This window comes from Triturus cristatus, chromosome 9 (assembly GCF_964204655.1).
Source record: "Triturus cristatus chromosome 9, aTriCri1.1, whole genome shotgun sequence".
NCBI lineage: Eukaryota > Metazoa > Chordata > Amphibia > Caudata > Salamandridae > Triturus > Triturus cristatus.
This window is the reverse complement of record NC_140592.1, coordinates 991806576-991820532: the sequence shown is the minus strand read 5'-3', so window position 1 is coordinate 991820532 and position 13957 is coordinate 991806576. Positions and strand designations below refer to the sequence as shown.

The 13957-nt window shown below is 43.6% G+C and overlaps 1 protein-coding gene across 1 annotated transcript; it reads right to left on the bottom strand.

Annotated features, from left to right (window-relative positions):
- Positions 1-1631: 1631 nt before the first annotated feature.
- Positions 1632-8746, bottom strand: LOC146799168 (large ribosomal subunit protein uL1-like). Its single transcript, XM_085626590.1, has 6 exons — positions 8176-8746; positions 6422-6496; positions 5702-5782; positions 5190-5338; positions 2658-2830; positions 1632-1840 (listed from the first exon to the last, which is right to left on the bottom strand). The coding sequence occupies exons 1-6, from the start codon at positions 8178-8180 to the stop codon at positions 1670-1672; spliced, it is 654 nt and encodes a 217-aa protein (XP_085482716.1). The 5' UTR covers positions 8181-8746; the 3' UTR covers positions 1632-1669.
- Between the last annotated feature and the right edge of the window lie 5211 nt (positions 8747-13957).

Genomic DNA, 13957 nt, shown 5'->3' with positions numbered 1-13957 from the left:
TGGAAATAAATAGGATGATCAGGTGGCCAGATACTGTGCACTCGAGAACGAAACTGATTCCAGGAGAAGAATAAATGAGGCAAGAGAAAATTCCATGGCAAACACTAGATGTGTGTTTCCTATTAAATCCAGCCCATACTAAATGAACAGAGACCTCCAGGAGGAAGCTCCATAAGATGAGAAAATGGTAAGTTTTGGGTTAAGAAAAATTATCAGGATCTATACATCACTGCCAGACAAGCTTACATCCCATGGTCAGATATTTCTATAGGAACAGCAATGAGCAGAAGTGGAGAAGTTACATCTGTGTTGAATCACTCCAAATGCCAGCAGGAAATCAAGACTCAATCCACTTGGTACAATGAACTCCCTAAATCCACCCCGGGAAATGTTCTGTTGTAATATAGGACTAGTTTAACCCAATTGTATTTTAGTGGACATAGAATAATCTGGTTGGGGCATCCGGCATATAGTATGGTTGCTTTTGAAACAGATCTTCTCCGTGTATTACTGCCTTTTTTGGTACATTAATACCACAGTCCTGACAAACGCTATCTTATACAAGATGGAAGTCGCCAGTCAGTATGCCCCCACCTCCCACCTGCTCTACCCAAACTCTGCATCACTGTCAAACAGATGTATTCGCTTAATTACACTGTTTTATGCTCAATAAACAGTCACAATTCACAACATTTACCAAGGGCCTTCCGTTGGTTCACTGGCCATTCACTCATGCCATTGTCCATAGTTTTGTTCTACCATCTTTAGACATTAACAAAGGGGGCTGAATAATAATTCACTTAGTGGGTTAGTGCTTCGGAGTTTAAACAATGACTTGTTTTTCATGCTCATATTTGCGGACATGCTCATATTTGCCGATAGCAAGTATGCAATTTTAAATGCAAAAATAATGTATAAACACCTTTATGGACGCAGAGAACTCTCCAGTTCTACTAGAGATGGTCACTTCCGATTTTCCTACCCACTCAAGACCTAGACTAGTTTCAGATTTTAGCATTCTGGGTATAATTGTCATTGAGCACCTTTAAGACAGTGACCAACGCGTTATTTAAATTCTGAAGTAACACAAACTTTTCAGTTGATCTGTAACTCAGTTATTGAGTGAGCCGATTTATCAATTTGAAATTTATGGCATTGCCCGATTTTGGGTACCTTAAGCAGGAACAGGTTGCCTCATGAAATACGAAATGTGGAAACAATATACATTGAGTTGTCTATATTTCGGGATACCTTTCTGCTACCACAGTGCCTCGCTTCACCCATAAAACCTCAAAATACTTCAGGCAAAATGCTCCAGCATGACCCCACTCAAAATGAACTTGCCCGCCTCTGGGTCGGTTAAGGACATGCATGCAGGACTAGACTGACATTACCATGGCTGCAAAAGTTATCAGTGCAAGGTGAACCAGATACGGTCTTGTCTTCTCACCACATGTGGCAATACGAATGACGGAAAAGTATAAAAGTCACTCTTTTGGACAAATTTGGACATGAAGTATTGAGTGCACAGATAAGTAAGCAATACATCTGCATCCATTACCACTCTGACAGGCAGACCTTGAGAAACCATTACCTCAGACATATAATCATAAAGACCAAATTGAAAGACATTCAAGCTTTATAAAGATTTATTCTGTCAATGCAGGGCTTAATACAGGCGTTGGGGCTTCCCCATTGTGCTTTTGATGTACAGAGCCCGCACATTCTGCCAGTTCTTTTTCAGCAGTGAGACCAAGAAGTTCATGGCAAGATGGATGTTGTACACCAGCTCATCCTCTGTCATTTTAACATGGCCAACAGCAACTGCGAGGCAGAGGACCTAGATGGGAAAAAAAAGTTCAAAATAGCCAAAAATGTAACATAGCAAAGAATTTCTTTGGTGAAATAAAAAGGAATCCGATTTAGATACAAGCTAGGAAAAGGCAAAAGGGGAAAAATCCAAATCCCAACAACCCTGGCCTTTAGGGAAGACTAAAAAAAATAAATGCCACCAACGCTGAAAACAGTTTATGAAATAGGAAAAACCATGAGAGCCCAGTCTAGTGAAAGCTACTGTTTACATTTAGTGTACTTCCATGAAAGCAGGAGCATAGCGCCACCTTGTTCTGGGACCATGTTTTGCACTAGATGAAGGAAACCTCTGTGAAAAAGCTGACAGATCCCCCTGTAAGTGGTCAAACTAAGTCCCTACCTCAACCTTCTGACTGGGCCAGACAGCTAGGAAACTTCTTTCTTAAAATAAGGACCCTGGAGATGGACTGATCTTTTGTATGTCTGCCCACTACCCAAAATTCATGCAGCTAGCTCAAGATAAAGTGGATGAATGTGACCCAGTTTGTGGAATACCCATAACCCCAAACTCTGGATCTAAGCCAAACCATTAAATGATTCCAGAAATTTTTCAAAACCACTATTGTTAATCTTCGCAAAGGAATGGGGTAGCAATTAATTAGAAGAGCAGAATAGACTAACTATTTTTCCAACACTTCCAAATGTCTGAACAGCGTTCCAAGGTAACATCACTTTATGCAACTTTTAGATAAAGGACCCGTTGTAGTTTTCAGTAACTGCAATATTTTACAACAAACTACAATTTGCACGATCCACATTTGAATGACTCAATTTCGAAAGCTTACCTTCTTCATTTGAAACTTGATGGTGGATTTCACTTCATCAATCTTTGCCACCATGTTTTCATTGTGGGTCAAGAGCGAAGGGAATTTTCCAGCTTTGTTTAGACCAGGTCCCAGGATACGGGGTATCTGCTTAATCAGAGACTCTGATGCCAAGAAGGCATCATACTTCTTAGCTGAAATTAGAACAGGTGTAAACTCAGGCAGGGATGTGGAGTTCCTGTAGCCCAATGCCCAAGACATTGTTTGGGGTCAAGGGCAACAAGTTTCTGTATTTAGTCCTTGGGACAAGTAGTCTCAACCCCCTGCAGTACAAACCCTTTGGCTGCCAATTTACAGTACCACATTATGGATCAGGAAAGGGCACTGTCTGCAGTCAAGGTAATGTTTGTGTCCTTATGTTAATGCTGTTCAAACTTGTATTTATAGCTCATTAATTGAAAGCCTTTATTATTCGGGTGAGCACGCTTTCAAAGTTTAGCAATATGAAGCGATGTATAATGCTCCCAGAATGCTCTAATTCGAGGCAATTTGCAGAAGCTTGAAAACAAGACTGTTTTGCTTCCAAAATAAAATGTTCAAAAAAATTAAATCAGGAAAAGTTTGATAAACTACTGTAAAATGTCCAGTACCATTTCTTTGCAGCATCATTTAGTAACGTGTTGATGCATACTAGTAGTTCCCAAAAATATTCATAATGGAAAATCAGTGTACCACTTGCAATAAGATTATGGGAAACAAAAACAGGCATTGGCAAAGCCAACAGGTCTGAAATTGTTGTTCAGCTTTTTAGTGGTCAGTGTGAATTGTTTTGGCATGGTTTTTATAAAACCATATTGGTGTGGGAGCTGCCAGGCCCTCACCATTATAAACATTGGCAAAAGCAAAAATAGTTTTTGGTCTCAAAGGGCACAATGTTGCAGTAATTACTGGCACTGAACAATACTTTGTGCTGATATGCTCCTTGTGAAAGAGCAGAATGCGGTCACTCACTGAAGCCAGCCGATACAGCAAGAGAAACAGAATTTTAATAAACGCAAAAGGTAATGGCCAGACCAAATTAGGGGCCTAATTAAAGAAAGTCATAAAAGTGCACCAATGGTATAAGTCCTTGCACAGCGTTCGTGAATTCCCAAGAATTTACAGAAGTAGGACAAGAAATAGTACTCCTAGAAAATGTGTGAACTGCATTTTAGCATAAGCAAATAACCAGGTGTAGATTTGCTCAAGCGAAAATTTAAGTTAAGGTGACTTTTCCTCCAACCACTTTTTTCCCCCCTAACTCTGAGAAAAAGGTTACTTCTGCCATTGTCAGGAGTAACCCTGGGCAGATAGCTGCTCCGCCAGCAGTTTGCGGAGACTTGCCTACTCCGTGGCGAACGAAGAGTAGGCAAAAAACTCTGCATCCGTGGCAGAGCAGAGTTAGCCGCTCCTTCCCACCTACCAAAGTCTTTAAATATGTAAAAGTGGTTTTTTTTTTATTACAGAAGGGTACGCGAGGAGCAGGATGGAGAGCGGCCAGGCAGGGGAGGTGGCAAACAACCGGTAAGTGGCTTCTTTTACATTTTTAAAGACTTTGGGCGGAAGGGAGGGAGCGTAGCATATTTCCACATTTCTCAGTATGGGAAAAGATTAGTTGTTGAAAACCCTTAAAACATTCAAGTTTGCAGGCTCTAAAGGGCATTCTAACCCTGGAACTATTGCTTACCACTACCACCAGCCCCAGTATGTAGATCTGAGGAATGTGGGAACATAAGGGGATTGCAAGCATTCAAACACTACTATGGTATGAGCCCCTGGCATAATCAGAAGCCATAACGGAGCAGTCATAATTTGTCGCTGCACTACATGGCACCAAAGGGACAAGTGGATTTTGTTACAGGACAAGTAGATTTATGAAGCAACCTGCCCCATGGACAAGTAGATATTTAAATAAATTCCACACCAGTCAGGGCAAATTTTACTTAATGAGCATCAGCACAAATCAAGAACGCATTACAACCCCCAACGTCAAAAAGGATAGCCTAAAATGTACAGCCACAATGGACACCATGTCTCTAGAGAACCATTCAGCACACCCAACAGCACTTTAATACTAGCCAATATGCTGCAATTCATTCTGGAAAAACCTGCAAAGCAGTAACACCCCAGACATCCTGTTGTGCTAAAACTGCATGCTAACAAGCGCTACACAATATTTATAATTACTACCACAAGGCACTGCATTGAAGGTCTGCAGCTACTGTATGCTGAAGCTCAGTTCGAATGTACACCAGTCAGGGATTTGCAGTCTGATTTTACCTTTCAACTAAACGCAGATTGTACCACACTAAAGACCATACAACTTCCTAGAGTGAACTGGACTGCCTGTACAAGTATTAATGTGTAGGAAATCTAGTTTCTCACCAATGTCTGCAGCCTGATTCATGGCAGCTTACTCGTTAGTTTCGCTAGTTGCGCCCAATTAGACACTCACTGTCTAAAATGTCACTCTGCTGTAGTCTAAAGTGAACCATATGCCCTTGTTTCACTCACCCAGTTTTTTGACCAGCTTCTTGTTTTTATTGAGTTTCTTAAGTGTTTCTATGTCCATGTGGGGCATGTCAACAGCTTTGGCCTCATCACAATGTTGCTGGTCTCCCAGGATGCAAACTGAGAACTTGGGACAGGGGCAGGACTTCAGCCTGTTAAAAAGAGGAACATTACAAGCAGAAAACCACCAAGTCCAAGGCAAAGGAGTAATTTCAGAAAAGCCTTACCAGACTTACTAACATCTCTATCCTCCAGAAGGGCACAGTTTATATAAATGGTCGGTGAGGTTAGCAAAAGCCTCCCTTCACCTCCCCTCATGTTTTAAGACCCAGGGTGGAGGTCCGTCCAGCCATGCCCATTTTGTTGTGGGTGGACTGAACTACCCAGGTGGTTCTGCACTGCACCCCATTGGTTATACAAACAGTAACCATTTGAAACAAGATTGAAAGGGGTGGTATATGTGACAACATTTTGAAGTGCAGGCAGAAGGCTGGGTGAATCAGATTATGTCGAACCTGACTGTGCCTGAGAAACGCTTGTCCTTCTGAGGGTCATAGTTCTTCAGACTAATCTGCAGCTCCACAGTTTCCAAGAACCTAGAAAAAAAGATCAATGTAAAGAAGTCAAGGCCACAAAAAAGCTTGCAAGAAATGTATGCTTTTAGCAAATCTTTTCTGAACCATGTTGAACTCATTACCCCACCACCTTCCAAACCAACTGCCTTAAATCGCACACGTTGCCTCACCTGCTGCTAGACCAATCAGGCATCAAAATGTGTGTATTGTTCATCAAGAGCCAACATACACCTGAACATTACATATTAGACTGCATGGGAAGCCCAACATTTTCTATACACAGTAACCAGCAATTAAACACTAAACTTCCACCCACAAAACATTCTTCCAATTGCACTAACTAGTACTATAGTAAAGCCCACAACTGCACTACAAAAAAAAAAAAACTGTCTGGAAACCACGTAAAGGTAATTAAAAAAGGTGTCCTTGTCAAGAATATGTTGACAACAAAGTAATTGTAGAAGATACTATAACCAAAGGCATGCTTGAATAAACAGGTCACATCAAATGGTAAAAGACACTTAAAATTACAACACATTTGAAGAAGTCTAGTTCAAGAACATTCCCAAGATGTCCGATATGTGAAAGCCACAGAAACCTTTCCCACTTTAACATCTACTCATGACAACTCCCCCCTTCGAATAGTAAATATGGGCTTACTTGCGGGGTTTCTGCTGAGAATTCTGTAGAAGTTCTTTCACCCCTTCGTACAGGGTGTCACGGGAGACTTTGCTACTGAAGGGAGACAAGAAAAACTTTCAGGAAGGCATCGCATCAACAATGATTTTGCACGTACATTAAATCAAACATCACTACAGATCTACTACAGAAGCCACTGTACCCCCGCTTCCCCCATCACAGTTATTATAGATACGGTTCAAACAAAAAGACTGGGCGTTTCAAATGTCTGAATGCAGTAAGAGTAAATATAATTGAAACGTTTATGAACACAAAAAATGACTGGAAGCTTGCAAATAGACTAAACCACTGGCAATTGCTTCAGGCAGCCACACTATACAAGCCTGTTAACGCAACTTATATTGGGGTAAACTCAATCCCTACGGTTGTACCCGTGCAGCAACTGTGAATTAACATTCTTCCCACAAGCCTAGCCCGATGAAAATCAATGTGCCAACAATGAATGAACATTCTTCCCATAAATTATGGATCAAATATAGAATAAATTCGCGGAGAAACACGAGAACTGAAAACAAGAGTACTTGAAAGGGACCCGGGGAGAAGATTAATATGGAAGATAACTTAGAAATAAATAGCGAGCGGTGCGGGTTATAACGCAAGAAGAGCACCTAAATGTTGCTGCCTGACATGACAAATGGAGATTAGTAACACGGCTACAGGGAGTGACGTGTGTTTGAAGTATGGGGATACTCAAAAGAGCACGGGCTAAAGAGAATAAAAAACACCAATTTAAGTGATCAAAGACTAGTAAAGCTCGGTCAACGCTCGCAGTCTCACCGTAATATGATATTGCCTTTACGTGCAGTTTACAGTTTCGAAGCCGATTTAAGACGTTGAAAGACAGAATGAGTTGGAAACCCGTTTGCAATGTGGCTTTTAAATTGCTGTTCGAAGGACTCGAACTGCGGATTATGTCCGTGGAGCGTTTGCAGAGTTGTCAAGACCTTAGCAGGAAGGAGCCTCGGTAGCAGTTAGGGTGATCTTAGCAGTAAAACCCGCCCCTCATGCAAGTATTAAGTTTCCGCCCCTGTAACTCACCAGCTTCCTCACGTGCTAAATTGGCTTGCCGGGTCACTATAAGGAGAGGCAATACCTCGCCGCCCATCCATTTATATCTTCCCCATAAAGGTTGGCGAGGGCTTTGGACAGCGTTTATCGGACAGGGACGGAGGCTTAAGCGAGTATAGTGCAGGGCCGAAACCAAGGGGCATATTATCAAACCGGGCGATAAAATTATCTGCCGCTAAAACGGCGATTATGGACTTGATAATATGCTCTATGGAATTCCAATTGAAGCCCATGTTAGATGTGAAGGACATCTAACAAGGGCTTCAATTGGAATTCCATAGAGCACATTATCAAGCCCATTTTCACCGTTTTAGCGGCAGTTTTCTGAAGCGGCGATAATTTTATCGCCTGGCTTGAGAATATGCCCCCAAGTCAGTAATGCGACGCCAAATTACAGGAGTGAATAGGAGACCAGACATTTGTACAGTCACTCACATTGGTAGATTAGGGAGTATGGTGAGGTGACAACTCCGGTTGGAAGCCCACGTGTACTAATCCCACCCGTGGTCTTTTATTCCACCTACAAGCAAATTCACTCTAGTTCAGAGCGCGCGCACTTAAATCCGCATGGTCTCCGGCTATCCGCATGGATTATAAAGCATGCTACCTCCAGCCAAAGAAATTCATAAGAAAAAGACCTAACTCACCTCATGTTGACTCGGCGAATTAACAAAAAAAAGACTGCGTGAAACCGGCTTCGAGAATATGTAATTTTTTATTCTCGCGAGAGTACTGTAAGCACGCAAACGTCACCCAAGAAGTCACATCGGAAACATCGATGTAGTTCATCCGGTCCGGCTAACAAAGAACTGGAACGCTAACCGCTTTGAAGACTGCGGCGACACTGGTAGCCATACCTCTGAACAAAACAGCGAAACAATCCATCAGTTTCATTCTCTCTGACAGAGTAAATGTGGTGTCCTTTCTCTATTGTATGTGCTTCGCTGCTTTAAGATGTTCCGTTCTAAGATTAGTGACATCGTGTAGAATCAGTGATCGAAGTGGGCGGGATAGGCAGGGCACGGCGTACCCCTACTTCTTTGTTTAAAATATGTGTCACAGGACGGCTGAAATAGCCTACAGATACAGCTCGGCGTGCGGGGGCGGGTGAGCAGAGAAGGAAAAGGACTCTGGCTTTTCCTTCATGCCCAGAGAAGACGAGGACAATGTCCACTTCTGCTTTGCCGCTGTCAGCTACCTCGTATTCCCTCTCTTTCTGTATTGCTCCTCCTCACTTACTGAAAACCACAAGCCTCGGCTCTCACCCTCTATTTCCGCTGCTCTTTTATTTGTTCACCTGTAAAATGAATCCAAAAAAGAAAAACACTTTTGCTGGAAAGGTAATCTTTTTCTGACATTTTTCTATGCCATAGTGCAGCCTCTGGATGGAGAGAAATATAAGATTAAAAATCTGAAAAATAAATAAAGCAAGATGAAGTTCTTGCAAAGTGGCCAGATTGGTTTTCTTCTTTACACCTAAACACATTAGCGCCACTTTCCAGTTTGCCAGTGAAGCGCCACTTTCGTTTTCTCGTCTTTCTTTGAACAACATTTTCCCCAGGTGGGGAAGTGCACCATTCCTGGGGTCGCTACAGTTCATGGTTAATGTGTTCAGGGATGTGGTCTTTTTAAACCATACTGCTCAAGTTCTGTAAGGATAGAAGCAATGGGCATTAAAACGGGTTCCTTCCGGGCCCTGTAGTCACCTCCTTAACTTTTCAGACAAAATCACTAATTGATTCATGAATAATGAGTATATAAAAGCTTTAGGGTAAACATGTTGTTCCTGCTTACATAGCACATGCTTTACTTAATTTTGCATTCCATTGAGTGTTTGCTTTTTCCAGGATATTGTTACTTTATTTTTAGGCAGCATATTGCTCTTGTCTAGTGCGTAATTTGAATTGAGTCGCTTCCAGGCGTTTATACCGGGGCACAATTGGGATTTAGTTGACGGCAGTGCGAGTTTAACTCAGTGGGGCAGTATGGCGTTCGGTTGGTGGGGGGGGGGGGGGGGGGATGGGGTGGAGGATGTGACACTATGGTCAGAGCTGTCGAATTTGGAACCAGGTTCAGCCTCCATGACCAGTCCACCAGATCACTCTTCTGAGAGAGCTCATTCCCATGCTAGACCTTAGAAGGCCCGCAAGACTTTAGATGCCCAGGTGTCTTAGCACCAGCAGCTGGACCCTAACAGTGGCAAGTGTGGGTTAACCTTGAAGGCCTGTCCACCACAATCCATACTGAAGTTCACCTTCAGTCTTGTCGGCAGGCCTACGAAGTAGCACATCCTAGAGCAACAGTGACCCTGTCACTGAGGTCACAGGACCTTTGAGCAGGGCGGCACTAGGGCGGGGCGATCGCACCGGGCGCTGACTTCGGGTGGGGCCATCATGTTTGCAAGTGTATTATGGTTTTAAATGCACTTGCTGCCTCCTTCCTGGCCTCCAGAAATTTTCGGCAACAATAAAAATGCCATGATAACTCCGGTGATTAATGTTGTTCTAGAGGGAGGTCAGAGTTTTGTCTAGTCGAAGTTTTGTCTCGTGGAAAGGTAGCGCAGAGGCTTAATGTGCCTGCTGCAAAGGACATGTAACATTCAGATCACAAAGTGCACACAATGTAAATAGGTTTGTGGGTTACTGCTTTTGTCAGAGAGATCTTTTTGTTACTTGCAGTTTATAAGTTATAATCCTAACATAGAACAGTGAGCTATTAACTGTCATCTAAGAGCTGCATGCAAACTGCAAGGTATAAATTAGAGCGTTATGTTTTTCCCCCCAGTCTCTGATTATCCTAATGTTGCAGAAATAGGGTTTATTTGGATAGAAATCAACTGTGGTTATTAAAGAGAACCCCCAACCATGGTATTATGTTTTAAATTCTGAGTTTGTGTTTTTCCAGACCAATCACTATTAAACTTTACGGCAAACTAGTATGGTTGTCATGTGACTCCTACATCTTGCAGTCTTTAGTCTTATGTAACATTTTCTATACAGTGATTTACACAAGTATAATTGTCTCTAAGTAATGTGTTTAATTTAAAGTGCTCTGACACCCTACACTGGTATCAGTGGTTCTGTAAATCAAACTAAATGAATGTGAGAGAGAGTGTGGTAATGGAGACTTGAGGGGCATTGTTAAAGGATGGTAGTGAGGGAATCCATGGCAGTGGTGGTCATTGGGGGGCACCATCAAACATTGTTGCACAAGGGGCTGCCAGTGCTAAAGCCGGCCCTGCCCTTGAGGCCAGTCTGCCTCACCCATTGGTACCTACATTGGCCTTGTTTCAGCAGTAGAAGCTGCAAATTACCAGGGATCGACAATGTAGGATTTGCATACACACCAAACTAAGGGGCATATGTACAAGCCCCTATCGCCACCACAACGTCACTTTTTCTGACGTTGTGGTGGCGATAGGGGCTTCCCCTTATTTACAAGGCAGTGTTAAGCCACTTAATGTGGCTTAACGCTGCCTTGTAAATATGGCCCCCTTTTACGCTATGTTTAGCGTAAAAGGGGCGTGCAGTGGGTGTTGTGGTGGGCGTTCCACCGCAACACCCATTAATTTTGACCCTGCCCCCTATGTACAAGGCCAGCGTGCATAGGAGGCAGCGCCAAAATTAAGACCAGGGAAAACCTGGTCTTAACTTGACGAAACGAGGAGAAATGCTTTATTTCTCCTCATTTTTGTTTTTTCCATGTGTGCTGCACACATGGAAAAAACAAAATGCCATGGATTTTTTATGTACAGGAAGGTTCCCCCTTCCTGTACATAAAGAATCTGTAAAAAAAAATGCAATTTTGTGACTTTCATGTGGGCTGCATGAAGCAGCACACATTAAAGTGACAAAATGGCATTTTAGGATTGTTTATGTGCAGGAAGGGACACCTTCCTACACATAAACAATCCTCCCCTGCACATAGACACCCTTGCACTATGGTGCAAGGGTGCTTGCGTTGGCACTACACTGTTAAGTGTAGCGCCAGCGCAGGGGGAAACGCAAGGCTGCACCATATCGTTGTAAATATGGTGCAGCCTTGCGTTTCTGAAGTGGCGGAGTGAGGTGTTAAGCCATGACGGCTAACCCCCTCACTCCGCCACTTCACTTGTACATATCCCCCTAAGTTTGCAAATTTCACAGTCTGTCTACTTCATGCACAAGCACTTTTTAACGTGCTCCCTGCTTTGGGGCCATTGGAATTATGCAGCAATGGAGACCAAAATTATGCCGCAGCGTTGAGTAAATTATGCAGGAAAAAAAAGGCTGCAGCGTAATGCAATATATTTACTGACACTTTATTATTTTGACATTTTTACACATGCTAACAGTCTCTGGGAAAATGTTACCTCATTAGTACCAGTGAAACATACAAATGCAGCAGTGAGAGAGGTGATCATTCAACCTTTGCAAAGGGCCGTCCACTTTGCAGCAACATGTCACATTTTTTAGTAACTTTTGATCCGTTTCCGCTACAAACAAATTATTAGTTAAAATTGTCAGATTATGCAGCAGATGATGTATTATGTGTCAAATATGGCAGAGCCATAATTATATAGAAAACATTTGCAAACTAGGATATTTTGCCATTTATGCTTGAACTGCTCCAGCGGAAAAAAAGGGAGGAGAAGTGCTGATAACAGAAACGCCATGGCTCGGTGACAAATAGAGAGTTCCACACAAGTGGCGGTGGTGGAGAGCCGGTGTGAGCCGCGGGAAGACCCGGGCGATTAAGAAAAAGCCCTGAGCTCTGAGCCCCGACCCCCGAGCCCTGAACGGACGCGAATGAGCGAAACAAGCGGCGCAGGCGAGCCTCAGGAGACGCTGACGCTCCTGCTGTCGGTCTGTAGCTTGCTGGGGGCCAGTCTGTAGCTCACTGGGGGGGCCGAGCTTCGGATATCAGTGCCCAGCCCCGCTCCACTCGGCCCCGCAATTCACCCGCAATTTACTGCAATTTACCCGCAATTTACCGCAATTCACCTGAAGACCTACACAGCCTCCAACCGCCCGCCACCTGCTGTTAACGGGTCCAGGCAACGGGTATGCTGTAGGAGGATCTCCCTCGCTGGTGGTGCCAGTGACCTTGCTGTCTGCTGTCTGCTGTTTCTACCGCCGCCACCGCCTACTGCCATTCCCCAATTCGAGTTGCACAAGAGCAGCCAGGAGCAGCCAGCACAGGAGCAGCCTGACTTGGTTTCGGCGGTTGGCAGGCTGTAACACCGTGGACGAGGGAGCCCCCAAGCATCTCCCGACCGATAGAGATTGGACTGGGCCCTTTCTCTAACTTCTGAACCCTTCTAACTTGTAAGTTACTGTTCGAGTGGTTTGACTTGTTATCCACCATCCACTACTATAGACGTTCACTTTTACTCACACCCCGGGTCCATCTACTACGATGTCTACCCGAGGCACACGGAGCAAAACTGCAGCGGGGGGGTGGGGGGGGGGGGGAAACTCATAGGCCCAATAGACAATTTTATAACAAGGGCAAATTCCTTTATCGATCAAGAGATAACCCAGTTGGAACGAAGAGTCTCGCAAGAAGATCGTCCCTGGGTCTTATCTCAGCCGTAAAGACTCCTGATAAGGCTAAGGACAGAGCCCTCGTGCACGCTGAAATTTATAGCGTACCGACCGAGGTAGACTTATCGGTATCACAGTTTCTAACTGACTCACAGCTAAGCCTTGCCCTGGAAAAAACCCCGGACCTCAGCCTGAACCTATCTACTGAAAGTAACGTCACTAGACAGTCCAGGGGAAGGCGGGAGGGCGCTATACCAAAGAAAAAAACTAAAAAAAAGAAGAATATAGAAAAAGTTGGTGTTACGCATAAAATGTCAGATAACACTAGAGAGGAACCTGATCACATAGCACCTTCAGGTCAGTCACACCCTGAAATTAATCCGACAAACGGGGGTGTAAGGCCAATGAGCCCCGAGGCTTCTGCTATCCTTGTGGCCGACAGTGATACTGACGAAGTTGAGGGGCGACTTTTAATTAAAATAGATAATTTATTTAAATTCCATCTTTCCCCATTGGAGGTTAGATTGTCCCGTGTAGAGAATTTGCTATTTGAATTATCAGCTCTTATTAAAAATGGAACATCTAATACTGTATCTAAAAGAATGGTCGCTAAAGTAAATCAACCTCCCAAGCCACTGAGTAAAAATACGGGGGGGTCCCCTGCTAACACTAAAACTATACCTACTACTGAGTCGCAGCAAAAACCTAAGACCTCTGCGACTACAGATAACAATAAGGGAACTAGCTCCAAGAATACTACCAATCACCCCATCCAGGAAGTGAAAACAAATGGGCCCTTGCCTCCACTTCCAAATAAAGCTCGGTTTGGGGGAGGAGGCTTTGGTAGACCCATTGTAAACTTACCACCCGAGTCAGCCCCTTATGTGGGAGTGATGACAGGGGT

Coding starts and splice junctions, on each gene's coding strand:
- LOC146799168 (XM_085626590.1), bottom strand. Junction 5,339..5,701: donor CGTTTCTCAGGCACAGTCAG/GTTCGACATAAT, acceptor TCTTTTTAACAG/GCTGAAGTCCTGCCCCTGTC. Junction 1,841..2,657: donor TCAAGTTTCAAATGAAGAAG/GTAAGCTTTCGA, acceptor TTTCCCATCTAG/GTCCTCTGCCTCGCAGTTGC.